At 58.4% G+C, this 10813-nt stretch overlaps 1 protein-coding gene and 1 non-coding gene across 3 annotated transcripts; both read right to left on the reverse strand.

Annotated features, from left to right (window-relative positions):
- Positions 1-693: 693 nt before the first annotated feature.
- Positions 694-10097, reverse strand: NOP53 (NOP53 ribosome biogenesis factor). Of its 2 annotated transcripts, XM_027515321.1 has the most exons (13): positions 9555-10097; positions 9062-9126; positions 7179-7287; positions 6364-6563; positions 5930-6000; positions 4752-4847; positions 3462-3566; positions 3191-3391; positions 2678-2853; positions 2383-2449; positions 1612-1688; positions 1462-1518; positions 694-1195 (listed from the first exon to the last, which is right to left on the reverse strand). In XM_027515321.1, exons 1-13 carry the CDS (start codon positions 9926-9928, stop codon positions 1189-1191), a joined length of 1605 nt encoding a protein of 534 aa, XP_027371122.1. In that variant the 5' UTR covers positions 9929-10097; the 3' UTR covers positions 694-1188. The 2 variants fall into 2 exon arrangements, with proteins under 2 accessions (XP_027371122.1, XP_027371123.1); XM_027515322.1 differs by lacking the exon at positions 694-1195 and having other exon boundaries at positions 1458-1518.
- Positions 2235-2344, reverse strand: LOC113876868. The gene has a single exon (XR_003506606.1). It is a non-coding gene; the product is annotated as a small nucleolar RNA SNORD23 (small nucleolar RNA).
- Positions 10098-10813: the final 716 nt, after the last annotated feature.

Genomic DNA, 10813 nt, shown 5'->3' on the forward strand with positions numbered 1-10813 from the left:
TGGTAATCACACAGTAAACTTCAAAAATTCATGAGGCTGTATGGTAGTAGTTAGTAGCCGTGCTCTTGCCTGGAGAATCTCAGGGACGGCGGAGCCTGCTGGGCTGCCGTCTGTGGGGTCGCGCAGAGTCGGACACGACTGAAGCGACTTAGCAGCAGCAGCAGCACACAGTAGTAGAGCTTTGAGCAAGCAAGGGGGCACCTCGGCAAACACCAGCACAGCTTACGCAGAGAGCAATGTGGCTGAATCCAAACGACCCTTTAGACACTTTCCCTGTAGCCCAGAGATCCACTTCCAGGTACTTGTCCTACAAACTCAGGTGAAATGGCACAGGTACACAGCCATCCCCTTCCAGCTTCACCAGGAGTAATATGGGCCTGGGTGAGTGGAATTCTATGCAGCTGTGGAAAACAATAAAGATGAGCCTACACAGATGCAGAAAATTCCCCAACATGTGCTACAGGGCAAATTATAGAACCACATGAATATCATCCTATCCAAAATGCAGAAAAATGAAGACTTCTATTTTCTGACACCTGTGTATATAATTTAGTAGACTCACACAGGGTGGAGCCATTCACAGCAAACTGCAGAGAAAGCTAGCTACCTGTGCAGAGAGGTTTGGAATGGAGGTCAAAGGTCAAGGGCAATATTCACCCTTTCTCTGGTACATTTATGAACCACAGTGACGACTTACAGTGAGACCACACTTTACTACTTGTAGGATAAAGATTTGAAAAAGTCCTTTACGGTGGCAGGAGAGGATTAACCCCTACTGATGAGCATCAGTTTCCTCACTTTTAAAAGGGGGACAGATCATTCCTGCCTCCTGAACTGGTGGCTGGATGAGGCAGGACGGGCAGGTTGTGAACGTCAGCTGCTGCTCCGGCCCTGTGACGGGGGTGCTCTCAAGGTCTGCCTCCCCACCACTGGATAGCCACCCCCTGCATCAGAAACCCAAGCGCACACCCACACCGCAGGCCTGTCTCCTCTGCCTGCCGGCCCGCCCTGGCTTCCCACCAGGCTTCGGTGGAGATGAGGTCCTGGCACCCACATCCCTGCGTGCTAAGCAGGGCGGGCAGGGGTAGCAGTTGCCCCCGGAAGGGAGACGAGTCACGAGTCACAGGTAGCAAGGGGTTGGTCAGGAGGTGCTTTATTGTGGGGTGGGGCTCCGGCGTCTCTTGGCAGCTACAACCTGGGGACAGAGGGGAGGCTGAGGGAAGACCAGGGGAGGGGGCCTGACATCCTGCCCATGTGACACCTTTCTTCTGGCAGGGCCCCCCCCACACGTCCCCTGTGGCACCCTCCCTGGCCCGACCCTGGGGTCCGGTGGCTCTGGCGAGCTGAGCCTCTCCTGGGCTTGGCCAAGGCAGCATCGCTCCACCCCCGGCCACGGCGACTGGGTGTGGGAAGGGCCCCGGGACCAGCTGGAGACACATGGGGAGAGGGGAAGCCACTCACTGGATCTCCCGGAACGCCCGCTTCTCCACCAGTTTCACTTTGTACTTGCGCTTGAACCTGGAGGAGAGAGGAGACAGCAGTCAGCGACCACCAGCCCACCCCCCGCGGAAAGGTCCCGGAGGCCCGCCACCGCCTCGGCCCCGCCCTTACTTGGCTCGCTCCCGAGGTTCGATCATGTTCCTCCTCTGGAAGCTCTTGAACCGGTCACGGAGGATGTTGCCCTCGGGCTGCGGGATACGGAGAGGCCTCAGCGGGCGCCTGGCACAAACCCTCGGGCCCTGACCTCTCCACGGAGGCCAGTGGCGGGGTCAGCCTTGCAGTCCCCCTGTGAGCCAAGGCGCCCAGTCTGGCCTCGTGTACACCAGGGACTCGGCCTGGTCCTGAGCTCATGGGGTGACAGGTACTGACCCGTGGACCAGCCCTGAGGAGGTGGCTGGAGAAGCGGGAACGGGTGGGGCCAGCAGTGGGGCTTGGAGGGTCAGAGGAAGAAGGGTGCAGGGTGGCCCGCTGCCCGGACCCCGGAAGCAGGCAGGACCACACAGGGCCCGTGGCCATGCGAGGAGCTGGGTTTTCTCCTGGGGGCACCGGGGAGCCACAGCAGCTTCTGAGCGAGGGAAGAACAAGCTTTGCTCTGAGCTTTAGGGAGACCCCTCTGGGACCAAAGACACGGAAGGGTGGGGCTGGGGGACCAGGGACAGCCCAGGAGAAAAGACTTTCTGAGGGTCCCAGGCTCCAACCATCACATCACCCGCCCATCACCCTGGGGGACCACGTGCCCTCAGCCCCCAGGCATTAGCCCAACCGGCCCCGCCTGGGGGTAGCCGTGATGTCGCCCACAGTCCCTGCGGACACGGGGAGCAAGGATGGGTGTCATCACTGGGCACGGGCGCCTCCCCTTCAGCACCCTGGCCAGACAAGTACCTTCAGGGTCCTGAGCGAGTCAGAGAGCTCTGAGCTGAGCTGCACGTCGATGTCGGGGTCCTGATACCTGGAGGACACGGGGCGGGGTGTCCAGGGGGTCAGCCCAGCCCAGCACACAGGACCTGGGGCCGCTCCCGGGAACCTTACAGGCCCAGCAGTAAGGGTCCGAGAACCTGGGGCTTTGGGGAAAGAGGGTCTCCCGGGAGGAGCCCAGGCTACGCAAAGGTAGGAGGGCGCCCACCACGGGGTGGGGACCCCTCCCGGCCTCCCGGGGAGCCCCCGGGCCGGGCCTCACTTGAGCCGCCCCAGCCGCCTGGGCTTGTCTGCCTCCGCCAGCCGCTTTGCCTTCCGCTGCTCCCGCCGCCGGGCCAGCTCCGCCAGGCGCCGTGCCACCTGCGCCTTGATCCCGCGCAGCCTGAAGAGCTCCTGGTGCCGGAGGCGGGTGGCCCGCACTGCAGCCTGCTGCATCCTCTGTGGGGACAGCAGGGTCAGGGGCCCAGCCAGAAGACACCCCGCCCTGGCCACCTGCTGCCAGGTCACAGGCATGTCCCCACGGGGACTGTTTGCTGAGCCCACCTTCCTGGCCCTGACCCATTTGTCTCTACGGTTCACACACCCTTCCCCAGCCCTCATCCCGAACATAAGCCCCACGGCGGCAGGGGCGTGACCTAGAATGTTCCCCACTGTGTCCTCAGAGATGAGGTCGGGAACTAGTCCTCCACTGACCAAGTGGCTTCAGGGATCCCAAACAGCCCCTAAAGACAGGCTGTGAGCCTGGGAGAAGCAGGCCGGAGCCCGCGGCGCTCACCAGCATCCGGGCAGCCTTCTCCCGCCGCCGCTGCTGCTCCGTCTTCTTCTCCAGGGCAGCTGGGCGGCCGGGCACGGGCGAGGCCTCCCCTCTTGCGGCCGGGTCTCCCGCCTCGGGCCCCTCGTCCTGGCCCTCGCCCGGCTCGCCCTCCCCGTCAGACTCCTCTAGCAGCCCCTGGCACATCTCCCGGAAGGCAGACTCCTGGGGAGAGGGGGCGGGTCAGGGGGCGGGTCAGGGGCGGGGCGGGCGGCGAGGGTGGGTCTGTGCTCACCTGGGTAGCAGCCTGCTCCGAAGCCGGCAGGGCCAGCTGCCGCTCCAGCTTCTCAGCCGCCTTCTCCCGCTGCAGCTCCACCTCGTGGGCCGCCCAGAGCAGGTTCTGGGAGGGCAAGGGTACGCGGGTGAGGACCCAGACCCGGGGGGCCTCTCCTTGAGTCACAGACCTGGCCCTCCCACCTCCCACCTGCACCCTCACCCTGGTGCCCAGCCCCCCTGCACTGGCTCAGGCTCTGCTCCTCACCCTGGCCTCCCTACAACAGCCAACGGGCTTCGAATTCTTAACCTCACCCCTGCTCTTCCCGTTCTTCTTCAAGGACAGTCTACTCTGCCCCAGTACATGGGAATTCCTCAGACAGGGCAGAGCGGGGGCTGTCCAAGACCAGGGAAGACAGGGCATTGGGGGATGACGGCCGACCGGCATGAGACTTCTTTCCAGGGTAACGAAGATGGTATAAAACTGACTGTGCTGCACAACTCTGGATATACCTTACACCACTGAACTGTGCCCTCTATGTGGGCAAATCACAACGGCCTGGGAATCAGATCTCAATTATCTTCAAAAAAAGAGAAAGACTATCTGATCTCTCTGTGAGGAACAACCTTAGTGACCAGCCTTGTCCTCTCAGAGTTCAGCATGGGTTTGCTCTGAGACACCACTCCCCAGGTGACGGTCGCGGCCCTCGCCCCACTGGCTAGGAATCCATCCCCCAGTAAACGACCCTGGCTGGCATTCACAGAGCACCTGTGTTCACTAGTGACCTGGGTTTCTCTTGGGAAATCTGTGCTCCCCAACCGCGGGTGTTTGTCCTCTTTGCTCATGACATCGGTGCCTAACAGACACCTACGAAACGAACAGCGACTCTCGCCACCAGTTTCTTCGGTTGCTAAACTACCTTTGCCAACCCGCAAGGCTCACGTGGTCACGTGGTTTGTTGCTGACAGCTGAAAGCCTCTTGTGTTTATGTCTGAAACATGCCACTGTCTCCCTCACCTCCGGGTCTTTGCAGATGCTGTTCCCTCTCTCTGCAACACCCCATCGTCTCTTACCACAGCAAACTGCCCCCAGTCCCAGTGTTGATGCCCCCTCCTTCAGGAAGCCCTCCCTGATTCCCAAGGCTGGATCTGATGCTCCCTCCGTGCCCCTCTACCCCAGCCCTGCCCACTATGAGACATCATGGTCCGGGAAGAGGTCTGTCTGCCCAACAAGATTGTGATCCCTGGGAGGACATGCTGACTGGCCAAGTGCCGACCAAAGAGAGGCCTGGCGAGGCGGCGACCTGCGTACCTGGTGGTCCTCAAAGGCTGGGTTGTACGAGGCTCCCGCGGGTGTCACCTCCACGGCAGGTACCCGAGAGGGCTTGGTGTGCAGATGCTGCGGCCGCTGGAGGAAGACAAGACCAAGGCTGGGTGAGACCCAGGAGTCCCGCGTCTCAAGCTCCCGCAGGCACCAGTGCTGGGACCCCGGGCCTGGGAGGTGGCAGAGGCCTCAGCACAACCCACAGCCTTCAACCTGGGAGGGGCCTGTGGCATCTGAATGATGCAGAGAGGGACCGGCACCCCAGGTACGGCATCCCCAGGACAAGCAGGAGCTCTGCTCGCCTTTCCTGAGAAGAGTCCCTGTCGTCCAAGTGGTGGGGGACACTCGCAAAATCATGCGGCACAGTCATCAGGCCGCCACTGCAATCGGCAGCCAGGTTGGGCAGAGAGTACGAGGGTCCCTGTCAGCAGAGGGCACAGCCGACGAAGGGCCGACAGACCCTCAGAGCAGGCCCCCAAGAGCTTGTGACAAAGGCACGGCTCCCAGCTCAGCTGAAACCTGCCCATGGCTTTCTAACAGCTCCCGGGGGGCCCGAGCACCGGCTCAGCTCTGAGCAGCAACCCCCAGCCAGACCCCCGTGTCCCTGCTCAGCTGGCTCCCACCCCAGCAAAAGCCTGGGGGTCACCAGGCTGCCCCTCTCCAGCCCCCACTGCCCACCAGGCTGGGTGCTTCTGCCTGAGGACTTCTCCTGGGTCACCCCCAATTCCTCTCCATGCCAGGGTGCCTGACCCACCACAACCCCACCTCCACAGAGCACCCCACTACACCACCGCTCTCCTGTGCAGAAGCACTTGAGATAAAGCTCACAGCCAGAGCTGGGCTGCCCACTGTGTTCTCCTCCCCGCCAGCTAGCCCCACAGGCCTGCCCTCGCCTGGAGGCTCCACCCTTCCATCTCCAAAGGCTTACTCACTACCCCAGGGCTCCAACCCATTCGCAGCATCTTATTTCCCTGTGAAGGTTTCCCTCGTCTCCCTAAAAAACGTCCCACCGCTCCACTTCCTCCCTCAGAGGCAGCAGACCCGCGCATGGCCTGGCTCCAGCCTGTGCGTTCACAGTCCTAGGATGCTCGGGCTCTAACACGGCATCTCTATGGGCCCATCCTCTGACCCCTAGCTCCGAGGACGCCCTGATGATGAACTCTCACCTTCACGCCTTTCTTCTTGGTCTGCTCCAGGAAAAACTCATCCTGGCCCTCCAAGGGCCGGTCCAGAGGGTCTGTGGAGGCAGTGAGGGGCGGCTGTGGGACAACATCTTGGCCCCGAGGGGCTCCCTGCTACTCCTCCTCCCTTTAGAAAGATGGCACCAAGTACTTATGCAAAGATAGCCAAGGAGGGACTGATTCTCAGACCCCAAAGGGCTTCGAACGCCAGGGAAGAGCATGTGAACGGGGTCCAGAAAGCAGAAAAGACCCGTTCCAGAAAGCAGCATCAGCCCGTTCCGGAAAGCAGAGCAGAAACGAGGACAGGGAGCCCCTTCGAGACACCTGACTATGCCAAAGACCCTCAGTGACACCCACAGGGTGCTCCCTGAGGTCACTGCACAACCCAAAGGCCTGGGCCTGGTGGCAGGGACACTCACTGCCTTTGGCCCAGAGGTCGTAGAAGGGCCGCTGGACGGTGTCTTGGGGCCCAGGCTTGGCTGTGGCCGCTGGGGGGTTGAGAAGCCTGGCCTGCGCCCTGCGCACCTCCCCGGGCAGCTTGCCCTGCTTCGCCAGCCTCTCCCATAGCTGCTCCTTCCGCTTGAGCTTCCTGGCGTTGGGAACCTGGTGGGCGAGGACGCTGGGTGGGGGAGAAGCAGCCCAGAGCAGTGGGTGAGTCGCCCCTGCCCCTCAGACACCCCCAGCATCTCCTCCTTCCTTGAGGCGCGTTCTCAGGCTCCTGCTACTCCTCACTCGGCCGGCAGCTTCAGAGCCCGCTTCCCACACCTGTCTCCCTGCTGAGCTCCAGACCCGACACCACCACGGCCTCCGGGCCCTCAGCCGGGAGGCCTCCAGGGAACTCACAGTCGCTTCAAAACCAACCTCGGCCTCCCTCTGCTCCCCACCCCCCATCCAGCCCCCTCGCACTCCTTCAGAGTCAGTCACCAAGCCGTGCCACACCCTGCTCCCAACGGGGGCGCCCGCCCAGCCCTGCCCTCCGGCCCCAAAGCCCTTGGGCAGGTCTAGGCTCTTCTCTGCCTGCCCCAGCCGGGCCCCATCCTCACTGCCTCCAGTGTGTCCTCCAAAGCCCCTAATCCGACGCCGTCTTCCCACCAGCATGCTTCACCTGTCACCCCTTTTCCCTACAATTCCTTTGGGGCCAAGAAGTGAGTAGGGGTCCCACAAAAGGGCACAAGGCCAGACCTGGGGGCGGTGGGGGAGGGGAGGACAGTCTGAGGGGTCAGGGGACACTCACTCTTTGGGAACAGGGACCTTGGAGGTGTTCTCTAGGATGAGGTCGCTCCGGAGGGGCTTCTTGAGAAGCAGTGACCTCTTCTGGCCTTTGGTCCTCTTCTTGTTCAGTTCTGGGGTTGGCAGAGAGCAGAGTCCACGCTTCAGGCCTCCTCACTACCCAGGAGGGCCTTCCAGCCCTCCCCAACCCCCCGGCCCCACCACTGGAGCCATCAGATCTGCAGGCCCCAGGCACCCACCTGAGGAAAGAGGCCCCCAAGGGCAGGGCCCAAGCTGTGACCACCCCCCACACCAATTTCCTGAGCCAGCTGGAGGTAGCCCTGTGCTGGGGACCCAGCCCCACAGCCCTGCAGACAAGAGGCTTGCTGAGGCAGCAGAGAAGTGGCCACAGAACCTTCAATACTAAAGAGAAAAAAGTGACGAGGTGACATGAGGCCCAGGGAGCTGGACTCAGGACAGACCCAAGACCATTGATTCTCAGCACGGGGCCATTTCCCGCCTTTACTTCTAAAGCACAGTAAGAACTCCAGGACAAAACATGCTGGGACAAAATCTGTATCCTTCCACTGGCTACGAAACCTGACGGAAGTGACTTTGCTCCTATGCGGCCAAAACAAGAATGTTTAATGCCTACCCTAGAGATCAGGTGAAGATATGATTACAGCTGACCACTGAACACGGGTTTGAATTCATACCCAGACTTGCTTCAATACTAAATACTACAAGAATCCATAGATATAACACTGAGAGTAGAGAGCTGATCACAAATAATATGCGAACCTTCGACCATGTGGGAAGGTCAGTGCCCTGAACCCCTGTACTGTTCGAGGGTCCGTTGCATTTCAAGATCCCACAGCAGTGATCACCCACGAAAGCATGCAATCGCTGTCATTGTTTAAAAAAAAAAAAACTAAGACAGAATCTAGAACTATTTCCTTGCCAAGGCAGCTCCCTGCCTGACCCTTCAGTATACAGAACAAATTTCCTCACTTCTGTAAAAGCGTCTTTAATAATCCTTTCTTACCTGCTTAAAGACTCCACCCACCCACCAAAGACGGCCCTTCATTTTCCGTAGACCAGATCCCGACTGATCTCATAAATGCTCATAAAGGGTATCCTCCTGTAACAGCAATCTGGTATTTTGCTTATTAAAGCTATTGGCTTTCCTATTAAAATGCATCTCTTAGCTTTTCTATCCTCTCCTTAAAGAAGGCCGCTTATTCTTTATCTTCTCTACGTGTTGAAAGTAAACCCTATTACTCACTGAAGCAAATCCTAACTTGCTTCTCCTCTGTTTATTTTAGCCAGGTTCCAACCCTGTATTTTGACAAGTTAAAGCAAGCAGGCCAAGACAAGTTTCTTACCAACTCATTCGAGTTGATCCTTTTGTTCTCATTAAAGCACATCTTACTGACTTAGACAGGGCTGTTTCCTTACAAGTCCTTAGTTTGCTTTTCTGCAAATTAACGGAGACCTCCTAAGTTATGTCCTTATCTACTCATCAAGGCAGATCCCTACTAGCTTCTTCTCTAGGCACTGAGATTTCTCTGAAACTTCAGAAAGAAAATAAGTTATTTAGGTTGGTCATTAGCTTGCTTTCTACTCATCTCAGGTCCTCTTGTTTATAGCAGAGACCCTTTTCTGATGGTGTTTGCCATCCAAGCCACGCCGTGTTTTGGAGGCCGAGGTGGCCTGCTGCTACTGCTACTGCTAAGTCGCTTCAGTAGTGTCCGACTCTGTGCGACCCCATAGACGGCAGCCCACCAGGCTCCTCTGACCCTGGGATTCTCCAGGCAAGAATATTGGAGTGGGTTGCCATTTCCTTCTCCACGAGGTGGCCTAGGTAACGACTAATCGCCATAAACCGCCACTGAAACCCTTCCTCACCTTTATCCTTGAAGCCAGTGTCCACGAAGAAAAGTTTCTCATCGGGGGCCTCTGATATCAAGCCACTGGGAGATGGAAATGCAGAATGTCAGCCATAGATCGGAGGGGGCTGCGGAAGGAGCAGGTTTAACCTCTCAGGGCCAGGTTTTCTTATGATGGTCATTCAACCACGCACTAACCGCCTGGAGTCCCCTCTAGGCCAGGGTCCCTCCGTCCAATTTGCAGAATTTAATACGTAAAACGCACTAAACTACGGTGGGTCATTGGACGCAGACATCAGGAAAACTATACGCGGTTTACCTGGGAGTCTCGTATCTGGTAACCTGATCAAGTCTCCCAGCCTCTTGCCCAGAGTCCCCGGCCCACCTGCTGGGTTTCTTCGGCTGTGTCCCAACAGGCGCTCCCAGCCCGCCGGAACTAACCCCAGGCAGCACGGCTTCCCACCCCGCTACACAGAACCTGGTCCTGCTGCCGGAAGTCCGGCCCTACGCACCCACTCGTGCGCTCCTGCAGCCGCACGTCCTCCAAGAACTGATCGACTTCCAGTCCCAGAGGCTCTTGAGCGAGCCGCCTCCAGCCTCGCTTCTTATTTCTTGGGCCTCGTCGCCGCCTCCTCAGCGCTGGATCCACTGACGTGGGCCGCAGCCCCAAGAAGCCGGTATCGGTCTCGCTTTTCGAGCACTGCCCGCCACCACCACCATTACTTCCTGCCGCCATCTTGTTAAAGAAAGAGCCGCACCGCCGGTACCCGGAAATCCGGTTTGGGGCATGCGCGCGCCGAAATCCTGCCCCTTCCAGTGACGTACTTCCGCTGGCCGCCATCTTGGTAGGGTGGCTGGAGCCACGAGGAGGCTTGAAGGCCGCCATCTTGGTAAAGGATAAATGGCTCCTCCCTCTTCTACAGATTCGGGCCGGGCCCGGGTCGTAGGTTCCGGGTTCTAGACCTAGGCGAAATACCTTTCCCGACAGCCTAGAAGTACTTTTTTAATCTGAATATTTTTAATTTGCTGATTTTTTTAAAAAAAAGTCTAGTTTTCTTAAAAAAGTAAAGTTAGATGGGACGTCCCTGGCTGTCCAGTGGTTAAGACTCTGCGCTTCCACTGCGGGACAAAATGGGAAACTTAAGATACCCTACATGCCCTGCTGTGCAGCCAAAAAAAAAAGAACTGTCAGGGCAGATTCGGGACAAGGCACATTCCAATCGCAGAACGTTTGACCTGTCAATGTTCCAATCCTAGAATCTTGGAAATTAAAGAGCTTTCAGAAGTCGAGGTTGGGAGCACAGAACGTTACGTATGCATGCCGTACGCCAAATGTTAGCAACATAAAATATTAGAACCCTAGAAGCGCACGCTCAGAATACTGAGCCTCATAGGTTATTCTGGAGATTAAACAAGGTAATATATACAAAGCCCTTAAGATGGAGCTAAACGTTAGCTATTGTTACTGCCTTGCCCCTTGAGAGTTCATCTTATAACAAATCTAGTCTGTTTACAAATAAGGAAGGAAGCTCAGAGGCCCTGGGGTCCTGGCAAGCATCCATAGGGATCCAGAGCCTCATAAACGCACAGAGAGGGAAAACGCCACTCGGGGATTCACATCGCAGAATTCGGCATGGGAAAGGTGACGGGCCCCCGGGTTGTGCCCCTAGAGACCCGCTTACCCATCACCTGGGACTGGGCAGGGTGGGGTGGCGGGGCGGGGCGGGCAGTGTGAGAAGTGGGGGGTGTGGTCACCGACTCGCCAACCTAG

The sequence above is a fragment of the Bos indicus x Bos taurus genome, chromosome 18, assembly GCF_003369695.1.
Source record: "Bos indicus x Bos taurus breed Angus x Brahman F1 hybrid chromosome 18, Bos_hybrid_MaternalHap_v2.0, whole genome shotgun sequence".
Classification (NCBI taxonomy): Eukaryota; Metazoa; Chordata; class Mammalia; order Artiodactyla; family Bovidae; genus Bos; species Bos indicus x Bos taurus.

Excerpts from the sequence above, each read along its gene's own strand:
- NOP53 (XM_027515321.1), bottom strand. The coding sequence starts at position 9,928 with ATGGCGGCCTTCAAGCCTCCTCGTGGCTCCAGCCACCCTACCAAGATG. Across the intron at positions 6,564-7,178 it reads AAGGTCCCTGTTCCCAAAGA|CGTCCTCGCCCACCAGGTTC; the intron begins GTGAGTGTCCCC and ends TCCCCCACCCAG. Across the intron at positions 2,450-2,677 it reads AGGCGGCTGGGGCGGCTCAA|GTATCAGGACCCCGACATCG; the intron begins GTGAGGCCCGGC and ends CGTGTCCTCCAG.